The 20054-nt window shown below is 35.2% G+C and overlaps 1 protein-coding gene across 3 annotated transcripts in view; it reads right to left on the minus strand.

The window, feature by feature from the left end:
- HSF2 (heat shock transcription factor 2) overlaps window positions 1–19776 on the minus strand; it is a gene marked incomplete at both ends in the record, with an annotated part of 29547 nt that extends 9771 nt beyond the window's left edge. For 2 of the 3 annotated variants that reach the window (XM_084259572.1, XM_084259571.1), the window contains 7 exons: window positions 1275–1362; window positions 2282–2343; window positions 4745–4820; window positions 5599–5723; window positions 6709–6836; window positions 6993–7101; window positions 19666–19758. In XM_084259572.1, the coding sequence (XP_084115698.1) occupies window positions 1275–1362; window positions 2282–2343; window positions 4745–4820; window positions 5599–5723; window positions 6709–6836; window positions 6993–7101; window positions 19666–19758 (681 nt within the window). Of the gene's footprint in view, window positions 1–1274; window positions 1363–2281; window positions 2344–4744; window positions 4821–5598; window positions 5724–6708; window positions 6837–6992; window positions 7102–19665 lie in introns of all 3 variants that reach the window. The other variant, XM_084259573.1, reaches the window with a different exon arrangement.
- Window positions 19777–20054: the final 278 nt, after the last annotated feature.

A 20054-nucleotide genomic window follows, 5' to 3' on the forward strand; every position in this document is an offset into this window, starting at 1 on the left:
GTATTTTTTTATACACAAAGGGCAACAATGTGCTAAAATGTAACCAGTAATTTCAAGCATTACTAAATGACCACTGTACTGATGGACATTATTTCATCTCAAGCTACTCTGTTTTGATTTTTTTTTTAATTCTTACTTGTTAAGTGGTCATTAACAGAAAATAGAAAGCATTTCAACTATTCAACAATTAAATGTTAGTCTGGCTTTTTAGCAGTAATTTTTTTTTAAGCTACAGATATTTTCAAACTATATGTTAATCAAAAGAATTTTCAATGTTCTACAGCAAAACTAAGGTCATGACTGTCATAGAAAAAATATATAAATTTCAACACTAGATACAGAAGGCAAAAGACACAAAGAACTTAAAAACATACAGATAGAGTAAAATTAACAAATCTTCATTTGAATTTTCAATGCTAAAACCAGAAACAGGTATACTTGATTATTTAAGAAACAGTGATGAGCAGAATCGGACGTTGGTTAACTCTGATATGCCGGAACAAAAATCTGCAACCTTTAATAATAAATCTGAAGTAGTATTTGGAATTCTAAGATTTACAAGTAACAATAATAATCAGATAATGAATATAAACTCTGGCCAGGACTAATTTGCCACTGGGTATAACTCTGATAAAGTATCCAGAGAGTCTGTAACAAAAATGAAACAAACAAAAATGTTTTTTTACAGTTGTTACAGTAAAAAAGTCTACTATATGCACATTTTAATAAAAGTTGGATAAAGTAACCTGCCTTATAATGCCTTATAATATAATGCCTTATAATATAACACATAATCATATTATCAATACATTAATGTTATGATAGTTGAAATGAACTAAATCTCTGTTTAATAAACTTCAAAAGCAAGAGTAGGTGGAAACAAGTTACAATGTAAAATGTTATGCACAAAATAACATTTTATGAAGTTCAGATGTATGTGAAATAATACCAAATATTGTCCATGGATTCACACATACAAAATGGCCATGAAATAATATGTACTAATTTGGGATAATAAAATAGGAAACTGAAGAGGGGTATAAAAATAATTTGGGAAAAGGTAACTTTTCCAACCATATTTGGAATGTCCGATTCCAAATATTATTTGGAATATATATATATTTCATTATTTGGAAATAATGAAAACTGTCATGCCTTAATAAAGCTGGAGGATAAGCACTTTATTATTCATGAAATTTCTTTGTATGAAATTCTGCAGTAAAAAATTTTAGTTTATGATTATAAATATAAAATAAAATTCAACTAAAAATTACTTTATGATGGTGATTATCAGCTGGTTCTTTGACTATGTGCTGAAACAGATTCTTCTTTTGGGCCCCATTAGTGTTCAGAAGTAAAGGCCTGAAAAATCAGAACACATTCATGAAATTCAGTGATTGAAACATGCAATTTTCAAAACTGCTTATAATAATTTAACCCCACAGAAACATGTTTACTTTAATTGTAAAAAAAAAAATTTCAGTAAGGATGTACACACAAGGATCTTTTTAAAATGATTTACATCTTAGGAATAGAAACTGGGGAGTGAGTCTATTGAGGACTTTTTCTGTCCTGTTTTTAGCAAATACAATAAACTATTCTTTTCAGATATTCTTCACTGCTGACTGAATTATATAACTCTTTATGAACTGCACTTACACAGTAAAAAATAGGCAATATAAGAACTAGTTAGTGGAAACAGAGTTGAGCCCATAAAGTTCTGAGCATAATCAAGCATGGTTAAAACGTTAGCCTTACAAAATAACTTTTTATTCTTCCCAATTATTCCTTATCCACTATTCCTATATTTTTGTTGTGACAATGGTAGTTACTGACATGTACAGGCATTACAATTCATGGATGATACACAGATTTTTAAAAACCCTATTAGTGGATTAAATATAAGAGCAGTCAAGTAAAAAAAAAAAATTAAGTTTTTTCCAACACAGGACTTCTTTTAAGAATTTCCCTCACTCAGACACTCAGGCCCTCTAACGCTACATTAAATTGCTAACATGAATGAAAAATACAGTTCTTTTGTAAACCCTAAGGCTGTGTGCCCATTAGCCATTTAAGCTATCTTTATCTCTCAACAACATCAGCAGATGACAGTAACAGGAAATAACACCACTCTTGAAATGTTCAGAATATAATTTAACAAGGGAGGACTGTTCATCTGGGACAACAGGCATATACTCAGCAAATGCAGGCCTTTCTTGGTGATCATTACAATGTTTGGTTGTCTATACACAAGTCACAATGTTTTATCATCAAAACTTACCTTTTACGTTTCAAACTCACAAGTTGGTTATTCTGAACCAATGTAACAATAAACTGGACAATCTAAAAAGGAAAACATAAATTTAAAAATTTCCATTGTAGGTGCCTAATTTTTTAGTCTATATTGCCAAGCCTCAAAATTTAATTCAGATACTATAAATCCTTGACATCACATAATTTCTCACATATTAACACAGTTAAAATTTGGATACATCTTATAATAGTTATCTAAAAAAAATACCAGCTTCCAGGCAGAATGAGATAAAGTTGCTGTTATGTAGGACACAGAGGTGCCTAAGACATTGATCGACCCAGCAATCTATCTACCCACTACCCACTCACGCATCCATTTATCTAATATTCAGAGTTCAGTTATTTGTTTTGGTGGTAAATAACATGCACACCTAGATATAGATCCCAACTTTTTACTTAAAATCCTTTCAAGATGATGCAAAAAAGGAGTGTTTGACAGGGAACCTTTCTCTTACACCAGGTTACACAATTAGAGGCAAAAGAAATTGTCAGCTCTCTCAGAATAGATGATAAAATTTTCAAGTTAAAGTTTACTTGCAGACTGCAGAAAAATTACTATTGAGGTATTAACCATTTATTGAAGCTTTCTGCTGACAATCAAGAGAATTTGGTTTATAGCTTCAAAGTCTGATCACATTTAAAGAAAAACTATAAACAAATCAGAAATGCAAACTAGCCTTCATTTTTTATGACTGTGCTTCTTAAAGTGCGGGCCATGGATGAAGAAGTTAAGAAGCCTAAGAACTTCTTAGGCAAATTCTCAATTTCACTTCAGAACTGCAGAATCTGAAATTCTAAGGATGGAGTCGACCAATGTGTTTATTTAGCAAGTCCTCCAGAGGTTACTAATGTGAATGTGAAAAGTGTTGCCGGACTATTAGACTTGTCCACAGAGTTCTGTAAGTTTTGTGAAATGTAGTAACACAATTAAATAGAGGACTGTAAATTAAAAATTAATATGAACAGCTTTAATTTTTTTCCATATCATCTGTTTACTTTTGGCACTTCTGAATCATGTTGAGTAGTTTGTTCCCTAAAGGAGAAAATGAAGCACCTAACATTAAAGCATTTAACTTCTGTACCTGACAAATCCTATAAAAAGGCAATTCACATATATTATTATTACAAATTAATCCAACACCAGAGAAAAGAGCAGAGCTAAAAACCAACTCCAGGAACAGAGAAAAAATGATCAGCTGTCATCATGCATTATAAAAACCCTACCTCCACCAAAACAGAGATTCAATATCAAACTCAGCTTTCATATGAAACTGAAATGCTATATAAGTATTTTACCAACTATTCTTGCTTTTAGGGAAAATAAGTCCCATGAATTGTGGAGTGTTTCAAGTTAATATTTAGCCAAGACAATGCCTTCTGAAAAAATATTAATGAATTTTAAAAATAAAGTACAGATTAAGATGTATCTATCATATTAAATTAAATATTCCTAATAGTTGCATGCTGGAAACATTGTGAAAGTTCGAAAATATATGCACTTGGACTAAAAAACACTTAGGACAGAATTATGTATTCAATTTTCACTTGTACACTAATTTTAGAGACACTAGAGTATCTATTTTGACTATAAGCCAAAGGTTGCAACTATCATTAATCTTTGTTCCCAGTCTGTTCTACTACACACAGATCCTATCATTCATAACCCTATTTTTAGCTAAAGGCCTTTGAGCACAAGTAAGTTGAAGCTCTCTCCACCCTCCCTCTCCACAAAAAAAATAACCTGTTGCTTTAACTTAGTGTCCAGTTTACTCATGAGCAAAATATAGCTGCCTTAATTACTTTCATGCATCACCACTTATTAGCATATGAAAGCTAAAATGAAAACATTAAATCACAAGAACACAATGCAACAAAGAAATTTTTAGATCCCCCAGTAATTTTCAGCTCAGACAGTAAAATCTAGCATTTAGTTTGCAATACTACATTAACTGTTTATCTGCAGACTAATAATGGCATACACTGATAACTTATTTTTTTAAATTCATAATTAAAAACTAATTTGAAAAAGCTAACTTCCAGAGAATATCTATGACTTTTATAATAAAAAAAAATAGTAAAAGAAAAAAAACTCACACAATAAAGCCATTTTATAGTTAAAAACAAGAAACTGATTATTGATTATGCTCCTAAAAATGAAAGTACCTTAAAGTTTCATCAGGCAAAGCTAATGAGACATTAACTGGGAATACAGAATGACCATATTTAGCTAATGAGAAACTTTTTATTAAAAGGATATATACACCAAATGCTTAATTTGTCTGATTTCATAGTTTTACATATTATCTATGTATCCAATGTATAACAACTGAGCTCAATAACTAGAGACTTTGAGAGACTTTTCTGGGTCACAAATGGTACTCATTATACAAATGTAGGCTATGGGGGGGGATGTGCGGGCGAGGAAGCTTACCTTTCGAATAACTTGTTGCTGTTGTGCATGTTTTGCTCGCAATTCTGACACCTCCTTCCAAAGAGACTCATTCTCACTATATTGTCATTTATTTAAAAAAACAAAAAAACATTTCATCAGAAAACCAGACTGCAGTATCTTTAAGAAACCCCAAGAACTTAACTATACTTGCTTTTACTATATAACTTCATGAGACTAGGAAAACTTTAGTTCAACTACTTATTAATGGTAATTATCTTGACACAACTTTAACATCATCGAATCATTCGTTTTTAACTGAAGCATCTTTTACTCATGGTTTCATACACACACACACACACATGTGTATCTCTGTGTGTATGTGTGTATATATATATAAAAAAAAACTTTAAGGCTTAGACCTATATCCATAATAGTAAGTAGTAGGCAATTTAACTCTGATAATCTGTATTTTACAAGATGAAGACACAAAGATGCAGGAATTTAGAGGATTAACCCAAGATTACACAGATAATTTGGTAAAGGGTTGACGTTAAACTCAAGTCTGTCAGACTCTAAAACTGTCTGGGTTAAGATCTGTCTCAAAAACAAGCATATGAAAACACTAAAAAAAGGAATTTTTTAAAGCATACCCAAGTACATGACAAACCCATAACTTTCCAACAGTATAATTTTAATAACTGTGTAATTTCAGGTAAAGTATATAGGTAGAAATAAAAAGTAAAGGGGACTTATAATTGTAGAAAAATGACCTTTCATCCTGGCTTCAACAACATGATCTAAGTACTAAAGGAACCAATCTCCAACCCCCAACTTATACTTATATAAATGTATCAGCCTAACATCTTCGGATTTCATTTAAAAATATTATTTACCTTTTTAATTCAGAAAGCCTGGACTCAATAGTTTCTTGTTTTATTTGGACCTTCTGAGCACTACTTATAATTTTTGTTAAATCTTCCTGACGAATTTTATTTTCTTCTGGTTTTGAAGATGAAACCTTTCAAAAGGTACAATTAGGAAATTAAACAAATACTGAACACCATATCATTCAAAGTTTCCTTATTTTAAGAGGTTTCTATATTCTGTTCAGGAAATGATATCTAGTTCCAAAGGCGCAGGAAAGGATTCTACATTAAGAATGAACTTCATAGCTCAAAGAGAGAAGAGAGGGGATACACTGATCTATCGATCAATTAATCTATCTAGCTGAACACCGATTATTCCTACAGAGAAAATTTCTAATTATCTCTCTCTATATATATAGAACACATATATATATATATATCACATCAATATGTAAATATGTACGTATACCTTTAAATATGGAGACATTTCCATGAGCAGAAACATCTTAAGACCTTTTATTCTCTTCATTTCCTTATGCCAAACTTCCTGCAATTTTCCCAAGCCTCTTTTTTAATCACAGTTCACATTTAATTAAATTTATTAAGTAATAGCTGCAAACTAGGTCATAATCTTTTATGGTCCACTACCCTTTTATTCCTGCCCCCTTATATTAGTAAAAATATCACATTTCAGCAGAAGATATGAATCATTCAAAAATGTATTATAAAGTACCAAGCATATGCAAGGGATTCATTCTGGGTACTGGATATTCAGCTGTGAACTACAAAAAAAAAAAAAAAAAAAAAAAAAACCCTCCAAGTATAAGACTATCTAGCAGGAACTTACATTTTTTAATTTAAATTAGAATTGAGCCATCTGAATATGGATGAGTACTCACTTCCAGTCAAAATGCAACTATTCCCTTCCCTTTAGTTGACTGAAAATTAAGCCCTCATTACAAGGTGGTACAGGAAAAAAAAATTAAATAAACAATGAAAGCTTTTTACTCTAAATGACTACAAAAAGGGACACATCAGGATTTCTGCAGATTCTTAATCTCAATAATTGAAACATCAGTCTTGGACAAGTTAGCTATATGATATTTTCCTTATTAAATCATATTAACAATAGCTCACCTTCCTTTTAATGTTCTCCAACAAATCATCCTGCCCTTGTTTGAAATAAGGATGCTGAAATTCAACAGGACCATCTCGTTCCTGCTTTACAATTCCAGAGTCAATATGTACTACTTTACGGAAACCATCTGAAAAAATATTCAAAGTCAGATAACTAAAATAGACAAAAATCAAAAATAATGGTACTTCTATGTAATATATTTTCCATTATCTTCCAAATGGGAAGAAATGATTTTATCAATGGATAATAATAAATTTCCAAATAAACTGCTATGTATACTCACACATATTCAGCTGCCTCACAAAGCTTGCCATATTATTGTGTTTGAAGTATTTGGGAAGAATTTCTTTTGCAAATCTTTGTTCATCCAAAACCAGAAAACTTTGGCCATTCTAAAAATGAAAAAAAGTCAATTATTTAAGGTTCTCCAATACTAAGTGATACATATGAATCCCAAATCTGGACAGTCCTTCCATGAAACCTTTCATACCAACATTTTATTCTTTTTTTTTTAAGATTTATTTATTTATGCATACAAGAGCTGGGGTACAAGCCAGAGATGCGAGGGTTGAGAGGAATCACCAGAAAGAGTGGGGAACAGAACAGGCAGACTGACTGAAATACATTGCTGAGAGGAGCAGCGGGTGAGACAGGAGAGGTCTGCTGCGCATGTGGGTAGCTCCCTGGCTGGCGGGGGATTGAACTTGTGCTGCAGAAGCTGCTGATTGTTTCATAGTGCGGTGCTTAACCCCTTGTGCCACCAGGGAGGTCCCCCAACATTTTATTCTTGTAAATGGCAGTTAGTACCAAACTGTAACTAAGTTTTTTGATGTAAATGTCAAACACTTAGTAATATGTCTCACATAAAGCTTCCTTATACTGGAAGAATTTCCATTAAATCAGAAATAAGAAAAAAATAATACAGTATGTACCAAGCATAATACCAGCGTAACTATTTAATTTTGTTTTAAAAACAATGCAACTGAAAAGGAATAAGATAAAGTTTAAGAGAGAAAAGTATTTCATTATTATTTGTAATGATATAATTATATTCAGTGGTTTGTCAGTCTTTACGCAGACTCACGCAGTTTTGACTACTGTAGAAAGACAGGCCAATGGAATAGACATCTCTAAAATAAACTCTCACCTATACAGTCTTTCCAGGATTTTTGACAAGAGCACTATGACCATTCAGTGGGAAAGGACAGTCTTTTCAACAAATGACACTGAGAAAACTAGATACTCCATGCAAAAAAAAAATAAAGTTGACATTACACCATAAACAAAATTAACTCAAATTAGATCAAAGAACTAGGTATGAATTAAAATTATAAAAATTTTCCCATGGAATTAAATAAAGTATTTGTAAATCATATATCTGATAAGAGATTATTATATATAATATATAAAGAACACTTACAATTCAACAACCAAAAAAAAATCAATTAAAGACAAAGAATTTGAATATTTTTCCAAAGATGATACATAAATGTTCAATAAGCACATGTAAAATGGCAAATATAATAAATAGGAAAATGAAAACCATAATCACATGAGATATCACTTCTCACTCAATAGGATGACTATTAAAACAAACAGAGACACACAAAAACACACAGAAAATAACTGCTGATAATGATATGGAGAAACTGGAACACTTGTGCAGTGCTGGTATGAATGTAAAATAGTGCACCTGCTGTGGAAAACAGTATAGTATTTCTTCAGTTAACATAGAATTACTACATGGTCCTGCAATTCTACTTCTACCAAAAAAAAAAAAATTGAAACCAGGGATTCAAAGAGATTATTTGTACATTCATGTACATAATAACATTATTCACAACAGCCAAGAGGTAGAAGTAACTCAAATGTCCACTGACATATGAATAAACAAATACAGTATATACACACAATGGAATATTATTCAGTTTTAAGAAGGTAATTCTAACACATGCAACAACATGGATAAAACTTGAAGACAGGGGCTTCCCTGGTGGCGCAGGTGTGAAAGTTCAGCGCTATCAAGCTATCACCAGGCACTGCAGCCTGAGTTTGATCCCTGGCCAGGGATAAGACCCACAAGGCACAGCGGACCTCTCCTGTCTCGTTGCTGTTGCCCTCAGCAGTGTATTTCAGCATATTTGCCTGTTCTGCTCCCTACTCTGTCTCTGGTGAATCCTCTCACCTCCCAGATCTCTGGCCTACATCCCAGTTCTTGTATGCACAAACAAAGAAACCTTTAAAATCTAAGGATATTATGCTAAATGAAATAAAGCAGCCCTAAAATGACAAATTCTCTATGATTCTACTTATGTTAGTATCCAGGTTAGTCAAATTAGGTGAGACCAATTAGAATGTCACCAAGAAGGGACTAGGAAGGGGAGGGAAATGGAAATCACTGTCTAATGAGAAAGAAGTTTCAGTTTACAAAATGAAAAACATTCTGTAGATAGATGAAAATGATGGGGAAAAAAATGGAATGTACTTAACGATAATGAATTATATACTTTAAAACAGTTAATTTTGTTATATATATTTTATCACAATAAGAAAACTAATACCATTACAAGCGGTATTAAAAATTCCAACAGAAAAACATCAAGTATCTAAAATTAAATTTGAAATATATTTTAAGATCATTAAAGTATTAAAACTATAAAGGACACTGTTGTAAAGCTGTCAATTCTCTATAAATTAATCAATGCATTAAATTCTCCCAAGTAAAAAAAAAAAGCTTTTGAAAGATGTTGAAGTTATGCTAACACAACCAAATAGAAAGTACTAATAGCCAAGAAAAAATTGGAAACAAAGGGGAAAAGGGTATTAACTCTATCCTGTAGAGCGGATAGAATTACAATGTTTATAAGAATTTGGTACTAAGAAGGGATAGTCAAAATTCACATGGAACCAGAAAGGACCATGAAATAGTCAAAAGAATCTTGACAAAAAAGATGAATAATGATCACATCACACCAGACTTCAAACTATACCACAAAGGTGTAATAATCAAAACAGCATGGTAGGGAAATAAACTCAGACACACAGACTGATGATTGAATGGAATTGAGGGCTCAGAAATAAACCCACACATTTATGACCAGTTGATCTAGCACAAAGGAGCCAAGAATATACACTGGACAAAGGAAAGCCTCTTCAATAAATGATGTTGGGGAAACTGGAGTGGAACATGCAAAGGAATGAAACTAGACTATTATTTCAAGTCATACACAAAAATTAACTAAAATGGACAAAAACATGAATGTAAGACCTGAAAACATAAAATACATAGAAGAAAACATAGGTAAAACACTCCACAACACCGGTTTCAGTGATGTCTGTGGATTTGTCTCCAACAGCAAGGAAAAAAAAAGTATATATAAATAATTGGAACTACATCAAATTACAAAGCTCTGCACAGTGTAAGAAACTATCACTAAAACAAAATGACTCCCTACTAAATGAGAAAATATTTGCACACACATATGACAAGGGGCTATATTTAAGATCTGCAAGGCACTCATATAACTCAACAAAATCAAGTAATAACAATCAAAATGGGCAGAAGAGCCTAACAGGCACTTCAAATGACATACAAATTGCAAACTGGCACATGAAAAAAAGTATTGCTTATTGTCAGGGAAATGCAAATCAAAAAACCACAATGATGTAACACATAACATGTGTGAGAATGACCCAAATCAAAAAGAGCAGAAACAAGTGCTGGCAAGGATGTGGAGAAAAAGGAACATCATACACTGTTGGTGGAAGGTAAACTGGCCCAGGCCCCAATGGAAAACAGTATAGAGGTTTGCAAAATATTAAAAATAGATCAACTACATGATCCAGCAGTTCCACTTCTAGGCATCTTCCTGAACAATGTAAAAACATTAACATAGAGGGAGGGATATATGCAATCCTATTTTCACTGCAGCACTATTTACAAAAGCAAAAATATGGAAATAACCTACGTGCCTCAAGACAGATGAGTAGATTAGGAAGATGTGAGATACAGACACACAATGTAATACTACTGATTTATATTTTAAAAAAAAAGATAAAACACTTGACTTTTGCAACAACATGGCTGGAATTGCAATGGATTATGCTAAGTGAAATATCAACACAATGGATTATGCTAAGTGAAATATCAACAAGACATATGACTAGATGGTGTCACTTATATGTGGAATACAGAGAAACAAAACAAAGGACCAGATAAAACCAAACCAGTAAAACCAGTAACAAACCCTGGAAATATGATTAGAGAATTGAGGTTAGCATGTGGGGGAGAGGGAAGGAAGAACAGAGAGGGGAGGAAACACAACTGACTACAATGGAAGACTATGGGTAAACTGGTGTTGAGTGTGCTGTGACAACATGCTCCTGAAGAGTGTGATCCTATACCTCTGAATCATGTACAATGTTGTAAACCAATGTTGACTCAATTTTAAAAAAAAGATATAATCAGGCAGATGAATAGACTAGAGAGTACAGAGGCAGAAGTGAATCTATTTGGGAATTAAATAAAGTGTAGCATTCAAATAAGCCAATGAAAATCAGGAGAGAATAGGGATTAAACCAGTAAGACAAAAAAATTCAGTGTGAAATTCAGAGGTACGATCTCATTCATAATTGAATATACAGCAAAACAAATAATGATTGTTATTTATTCGACTGGCAAAATTTAATGTTTAAAAATAACCAGAGGTGGTTATTAGGTAAAAACTGAAGTTAAAAATACATATTTATGGATGTATTTCACTATTTTAGACAAATTTTCCCACTACCATACTTCCACCTAAATCTACTCACCTCATTTGTCTCTTCCTTCACTGAAAAATGTAACAAATATTTTAAAGCCTCCTCCAATTTAGACACATTTACTCATTCTAGGTAAAAATTGTTCCTAATTTCCCTCCACACTACTGAATTCATTTTTTAAAAATGTTAAATGCCATACTCAATGCCCTCTTTTCAGTTCTGATCTCCTACACCTCTGTGGCATTTCATTTGGCATTAATGACAACCGCCTTCTTAAATGCTCTATCTATTTAGCTTTGAAACTGTGCACTTTCTATTTCTCCTATTTCCTTTTCATTTTCTTCCATCTCTCAAGAGGTAACATGTTTTGAAGGTCGCTAGCCTCAATTACGACATGTTTTATACTCTTTCCTTAGGCAATCTCATCCACGCCAGTACATCTAGTTACTGAATTTATTATGTATGATTATCACATCTATGCCTCTGCCCTGATCATCTCAAATTTCAACCTTGAATTTTGGCTGTTAACATTTTTACACAATGGTATTTAATTTACTATGTTCTCAACCAACTGTCTATTTCAAACCCATCTGCCTACTCACCCCAAGTCAACTTGTTCCTGTACCCTCCATGCTGGCATGGCCCTCATGAAGTTAAACTCTATTAAGTTTTACTTCAACAACAACAAAAATTAAAAATTCTCAATTTCAAAAGCTAGAAACTAAAGGTGGAAATATTAAAATTATTTCCTTTAAAATTAAGGGAAAAAAGTCCTATGATCACTACTTCTATTTAACACCTTAATTCAAGTCTTACCTGCTGCAAAAGACAACAATAAATTGATGGTATAAAGTTCTACAAGAAAGAACAAAGCTATTATTTATAGAAGCTATGTATGTAACACCCAGAAAACCCAAATCAGTAAAATTATTAGTTCCCTGGCATAGTATAAATATACAAATGTTACTTGTATTTCTAATTACCAATAACTGCAAGAAATATATTTATACCTAAAGGATGCCATTTACAACACCTATAAGATATGCAGCAAAATAATCTTACAAAGATGTGCAAGATCTAACTATTAAACTTTGCTAATCAACAAAATGAATTTAGAAGTCTGTCTTGTTTGTGGGAATGATCAGTATAAGGATATACATTTTCCCTTATAGTTTTGAAGCAATACCTATAAAAATTCCAATAATTTTTAATGAAACTTGAAATACATATGACATGTACATACTTTCTATATGATATAATTTTGTTAAAAAACAAAAATAAAAAACTTATCAATGGGAAAAGAAGGAATTGTTCAATAAAGGGAAGAGGGCAACTATTCAGTTTTATTTACAGATAAAATAGGTTGGAGTCCCCATTTCACAAAAATCAATGCCCTGTGAACTGAAGAAATGAAATGCACATCTAGAGAGCTTTCGGAGAACATGGAAAAATATGTTTCTCTCCTTGAAGTAGGTAAGAGAAAACATCCTGAAGAAACAAAAAGCATGAACCACACAAAAGAATGACTTATTAAATTATCCTACAATTAATAGCAATTATCTCATGAAAAGAAAGTAAAAAGTCACAAACTGGGAGAAGACAGCAACAACTGATACAAAAATTGGAAATATAGACTATATAAAAAATGTCTACAAATAACACAAAATAAACCACTCAACAGAAAAATGGTCAAACATTTCATGAAATAGTAAATACAAATTATAAATATGAAAATGTGCTTGAAAATATTTTTTGTTAAAGATTTATTTATACAAGAAACGGGGTACAGGCCAGATGAGCAGGAGGGTGAGAGGATTCACTAGAGACAGAGCGGGGAACAGAACAGGCAGACTGACGAACTACACTGCTGAGGGGAGCAGCAGGTGAGACAGGAGAGGTCTGCCACACCATGTGGAACCCTCAGCTGCAGGCCAGGATCAAACCAGCGCTGCAGAGGCTGCTGACAGCTTCACAGCGCTGCGCTCAACCACCTACGCCACCAGGGGAGGCCCTGTGCTGGAAATTATTAATCAAAATATAAATCAATACCTCACTGAGGTGACTCTTTTACATCCATTACTGATAAAAATGAAGAACAATATTTAAGAATAATATTTAAGAATAATTAAAAAATTAAGAACTGATAATATTAAGTTTTAAAGATGTGACTTAATGGAAAATCTTTAGTAGGAATATAAGCTTGCTTGATCTCCTTGGAAAACAACTGCACTATGTTGAGGCTAACCATTTCATATCCCATTTTTCCAGCAATTTCACTCATCAATTTTTTAATTATATACACTAGAATATATAAAAATATTTATAATAGCATTTAACATAGTTCGTCATTTTCTCTTTCACAATACCATTTTCTTCAATTAACTTCTGTGACCTCATTCTCTTGTTTCTTCTTAATTTCCTATGCTTTTGTCTTCAAAACCTTTAAATGTTGGACTACACTATCTTTCAGTTCCTTCTATCTTCGTTTTCCTGGATGATCTGATCCAGTCTCATAGTTTTGCCACTAACAAGCCCCAAATTCCACCCTGAATGACAGACTTATAGTCAGACATCCTATCATATATTACCACCAGAAATGTCCTGGAGGGTAGAAGTGATTCAGGTTATCAGAAATATTCCTGTTCTCCTTCCCAGCACTGCATTTCTGTATCTCCTGTAAAATCAGGTGTATGAAATAATTTTCAAATACTAGGGATCCATTTGTAATCTCAAGTTAACATGGTCAAATAGAATCCCCACCTCCAAATCCTCCTCCATCTCATCCTGTTTCTCAGGCCAAATCTATTAGTCATTCTTAATTCTTCACTGACCTTCCTCCAACTCCAGCCAATTTATCATTAAGTCTGGCAGCTTTGCTTCACAGCAAATGTCAAATCCAACTACTTCTCAACACCTCCATTGCTACTACCCTGGTCTCAGAGTTACACTATTTTCAATACAATTGTGGAAAACTGAGATGGTCTTCCAACTATTTGTTTCAATTCCAGACTCAAGGTCATAAGGCCCTACAATATCTGCTCCTGCCTCCCTCCCTGACTGCATTCTCTAAAGATACTCACATGGGCCTTCTCCAAATGAACATGCTATTCTCAAGGACTTTACAACTGCCACTACCCATTGTCTGGTGCATCCTTTCTAATCATTGGGGTCTGCTCAACTGACACTTTCTCAAATAAACTTCCCTCATTACTTAAAATACCCCTCAATCCCAGTCATTTTATGTGCTAGTTATCAATTTGGTGCTCCAAATTCATTCATTTTTGTTCTGCATACATGGAATGGGTTCCCTTAAAAACCTGACTTTTCTAGCCAGAATGGTGTTAAGCTTTGTCAACAGAAGTTACTAAATACTACTTAAAAGGGGGAATTCTCCTTCCTGGGTTTAGTGTGTCCTTGCCAGACTCCTGCAGTGCAGATAACATTCTCCAACACCTTGCTCCAACAGCATGGAAGTCTATAGTATCCTAAGCCAGCAGATTCCCCCAGCACTCCCTTTTCCCTTGGGAGCTCTCAAATCACAGTAAGTCTAGCAGGATATATGCCCCTGAATAGCCTAGAGCAAGAACTGATAAACATTTTCTTGAAGAGCTAGCCAATAAATATTTTAGACCCGCAGATCTAAGGTCACACCTCTGCATTTGTAGCAAGAAAGCAGATATAGAAGCAGATATAGACAAAATGTGTACAGACTGCACATGGCTATGTTTCAAGTAAACTACAAAAAAAACAGATGGCTGGTCCATGGGCCATAGTTTGCTAACCCTTGCCCAAGAAGGCATACTTCCCAGCAACCTCCAAAGAATGGATTTCCACTGTCTCACCAGTTTAGCACCAGTGAGTTCTTTGCCATTCGGTAAGACAGTCAAACTCTCTCCAACAAGGCTAGAGGTTTGAAGGGAAGCAAATACTCTTATTTCGATGCCTTACTGAGGCCCTAACAGTGATGGCTGATTCCTCTAAATATTATTTCTTAATTCTTCTTTTTCTTAATCCTGTTCTATTAAACTTTTCTGTTCAAAATACTGTGTGACTTCAGTCTCCTAATTAGACTCCAGCTGACAACACTCTTCTCTTTATGCTGCCTTATTTATTTTTGGTACTTACCACTAACTAAATTTATATTATTTGTGTTTGCTTAGTTTTTAATTATCAGTATCCCCACTAAAATGTAAATACAATGAATGTAAATTCACCCACTGTGTTCACTACTGAATGAATTCTAGTAGCTAGCACACTCTCGGGTTATAACAGATTCACAACAAATATCTGTGAGTGACTGAAGAAATGAATCTTTGGTCACAGTGGATGAAGTTGTATTTTTTGAATTTCAATTTCTGGATTGTATCAAGTGAAGAACTAAGTGACTCTTGCTTATATCTGCTCACTCATACAACCATCATCCACTCATAGCAGTTTCTTTAGTCTCCACTTCAAATTAGTAAATAACCTGAGTACAAAAATTCCACTTCATTGTCACTTAAACCTGTGAGGTTCAAACAATACAACACAGAACTCTCCTGAAACATTTTACAAGGGGAAGAAAATCACTACTAGGGGAGGGTACAGTGGGAGTTTCACTTTAGGCCTCACCCATAAATACTGGCAAGCTTCCAAAGAATAGTGAACAGTTGTTACTGCTCAAATTAATCCTTTGGAAGTCTTGGTTAAAAACATTCAAAATATTCTATAAATCTCATATTTTAGCCTTGTTATTTTAGCCCTATTACTTTTCAGAATGGAAATTTGTAACACTTTTTTTAACAGAGTCTTTAACTTCTAAATGTTTATCAATGGTTCCTTTTCAATCTCCAGCTCATTCTTCTGTGTATACTGAAAAAAGGTCAATGAATCTTTCAACTCCTCTATAAGGTCTATAAGATGGATTTTACCACTATTCTGCCACACATATGGGCTTTTTTGTTGTCACTGGGAATACTATAATAATGCAGTGGTTGCTGGGAAGTTCAAAACAATACTGAAACATGGGAAATATAAGGGCCTGGTGCTTACATTGATCTAAAACCACTAAAATAAAAGGGAAGAACTTATTTCCACTCCTTTTCCTCTTATTTTCGCATTCATCTCTGCTGATTTGATCCCTCAAAGAAGAAAATGCCAACGCACACAGAAAGGTAGAACAGATTTGTATGCAGACTTTCCTAAAAATCACTTCTAGATCTTCTCAAGCAATCTGAGAGAGAGAGGCAATACACTGGCGAAAAATGACCTTTGCTACTTTTATAAGGCTTCACTTCAACATATAGAGTATCAGATTTCACTAGCAGTAAAGGCTACTCTCACCATCAACAGCAAGAACATATTCAATTTCCACAATCTCTTGTCTCTGAATATTAAGCTTCCTCAGTTACTTCCAAGCTAAACCTGTGTCCTTTACTTAGGACTCTGTTGCATTTAAAACATCTTTGTACAACAGACTATCTCTGTCCGTGATTCTGGCACTAGAATGCCAGAGCCAGACAGCTATACAAAAACTTTGAAATAGAAGAAATATAAAAAGAAAAAAGAAAATTTCCACGGGGAGAATATCGGTGTATTTGGAATCTTCATCTAAAGACAATTCTATTATTTGAGTCATTAAAATTTAATATAATTTTGATTGCTCAGAATGAGAATGTGGACGTTATTTCATTTTGTCATACTACAGTTTTCAAGGAAAAGTAAACTTAAATAAGTCTTTAGAAATATTAAGCCAAGTTTTTCAAATTGTAGTTGGTATATTTTCTCCCTTCCTTACACTCTAGAAAAGTTATTTCTCACAAGTGAAAAACAATTTCGTGAAAGACTACCTCGTTTCCAAAACATCTGCTGCTTCTAAAAGGTCTTACAATGATTTTCACTCAGATAGTAGAAATACTAAATTACCTCAACAGAAATTCAGCAAAACATGTTTGAAGGAAACCAGAAACTACCATAAATAGTGACCTTTAAAAGATGACATTAACTTATTTTGGTTTTTCCATGTAACACTGCTGTTTAATTATAAAGTTTTACCTACCATTATTAACAGTGCTTCTAAAAGAATTCTGTGAGAGAGTAAGAGAGCTTCCCTAAGCAACTTAGCTTAGCTCTAAACATTAATCCAGAATTGTCCACTGACTTGTGAAGGGACAACAGTTTCATATAAATACTGTGCCAATCTGTATTGAGTGTAGTGCTCCAGATGGAAAATTGATCTGGGAGGTCAGAAATCTATGTTAGAGACCCACGTCCAGTAACAGGTAAGTAATCTAAACTGTCTAAATCTCAAATCCTCATCTAGATAATAATGAAGTTAACTAGATGATCTCTAAATCTTATCAGGCATAATTCTATCATTCTACCATTTTCGATTACTCATCAAACAGTATGTACTTACTGTGCCCCTGACACAGTCTCTGCTCTCACTGAATTTATAATTTAATTATCCCATTCTGTATTAGAAAATGAACAACTATACCATAACTGGAACTTACTGAAGAGATTTTTAAATGACTTGTTTATTTAGTTTTGAACTCAAAAAAATGATCCATTTATGACTGAAACTTCACATTTAATGTAATAAGAATATTAAAATATGTCAGCTAATGAAATTTATTATACCTATCACTGACATAACAGACTTTAATTAAAACCAATTACTAATACATTTAGGCAACAAAAATAAGACAGTCCATGAAGTCAAAAAGGTATGATAAAATCAGCTTGGGTAGGGGGAAGACTTTCAGTCCAAGTCTAACATGTAAACAAGACTGAGTAACAACAGTTTGTGCTGATCCATCCCTGTCAACTTTTAATCCTTTTGACTGATGAAAAGCATGAGACATATGGTTATTTTTAAGTGTATGCTGGTGACTGGCTTCCTTTTTTTTTCACTTCTTTACACAACTACAAAGAATTCATCAAATGCTTACACACATCCTCCAGCTCATGCTGACCTTCAAAAAAATTAAGTCCTATAGTGGAGATTTTAAAAATGAATAAATAACAGTATTATAAAGCAGAACATGGTGTTACAGTACTCAATAGTATTCTATATTAGATAAAACCAAATAATAAATCTGAGTTCTAATCATAGGAAAGGACTGAAAAGAACGGGAGACAAGGGGGAGATAACATTTCCTCAACACTACACAGGTGCCAAGCACTGTGCAGACAGCTTTCACTAACTCTCCTCCAGACCTTTAAACAAGAAAATATCCAAACAGGTATCACCTGCAATAAGAAAAACCCATTCCTTCATAAAATGAGGACAGCCTAAGATAAGATATACCCTAACGCACAGTGTTTACATAAGTCATTCTGCTTACAATCTTAATATTTACACCTAGGAGGAGTCTTGCATCACCTAAGCAATCCATTTTTCTTATGAACGATAAAACAGGCCAGACAAGAAGGTGAACTAAGGGCACGATCAGAATCATCAAACCAATAATCAAGGCATCCACCCCTACCACTCTTGTGGCAACTAATGAAATTAAGCGATTCAATTTGGTCCCTCGCTAAGTTACTAAACACCTGTTATTTTTATTAAAATGATCATAAAAATCTGTTCCTATAAATGGCTCCGAATCTGCAGGGAATAATTGACCGGTTTCTCTATAGTATTGGAAAGCAGCAACCTGCGACTGCCGACTTGGCTCACAAAGATCCGGCTGCACGGCGGGATCTGTGCACATCCTAGCGCGGACAATCGGGTCCGGGAGGCAGAGGTTTCCTCAGAGAAACCCGAGCGGGGAAGACCCCGGCCAGGGGCTCTGACGCCCCCGGCGCCTCCTCACCTGCGCTCTGGCCGGCGCAGAGGATGAGTGTGCAGTGACGCGGCTCCCGCGCCCTCGGCTCGTCGGCCGCTCTCGCTCCAGCCGGCAGGTTCCGAACGCGAGCGGGCCGGACCGTTACTGGGCCTCCCCGGCCGCGGCGTCCCGCGCGGGCCGCCCCTCCCCCACCGCGGCCTGAGCCCCGAGGGGTGGCGTCCGGGACCCCCCGCGACTCCCCGCGCGAACAATACAGGGGGCCTGTCGCGCGGCCGAACGCCCAGGCCCGCGCCTCCAGGTCACCCCACGCCGCGGGCCTCGCCAAATGCGTCGCGCCGCAGGCCGCGAGAGACAAGCCGCGGGAGAAAGCGAGAGAACGCGTTTCGTCAGGGGGTTCGCGGGCCGCCGTGCCCTGACCCGTACCTGGCTCCAGGTGATGAACTCGTTGGTGTGGGTTTCCTCCACCAGCGTCCACAGCTTGCTGAGGAAAGCCGGCACATTCGAACTCTGCTTCATTGTTACGGAGGCGCAGGGATTCCAAATTCTACACCCGAACGCGGCAGGAGCGGCGGCGACGGCGGCAGCTGCTGCTCCCCCGAGAACGCCCACAACGCAGGCGCAGCAGCTCCCGGGCCCCGCCCCCCGGCCCAGCCAGCGCGCAGCCAGGCCGGGAGGCCCGGCGGCCGCACGTGACGGACAAGGCTCTGCTCGCGGCCGGGGCGCTCTGATGCCGCGCCGGTCCCGTTGCCGACCAATCCCAGGCGCCGATCTCACGGCAGGGAAAAACGATTGGATGCTCCAGACGTGGAGGG

The sequence above is a fragment of the Talpa europaea genome (assembly GCF_964194135.1).
Source record: "Talpa europaea genome assembly, chromosome: 2".
Lineage (NCBI taxonomy): Eukaryota > Metazoa > Chordata > Mammalia > Eulipotyphla > Talpidae > Talpa > Talpa europaea.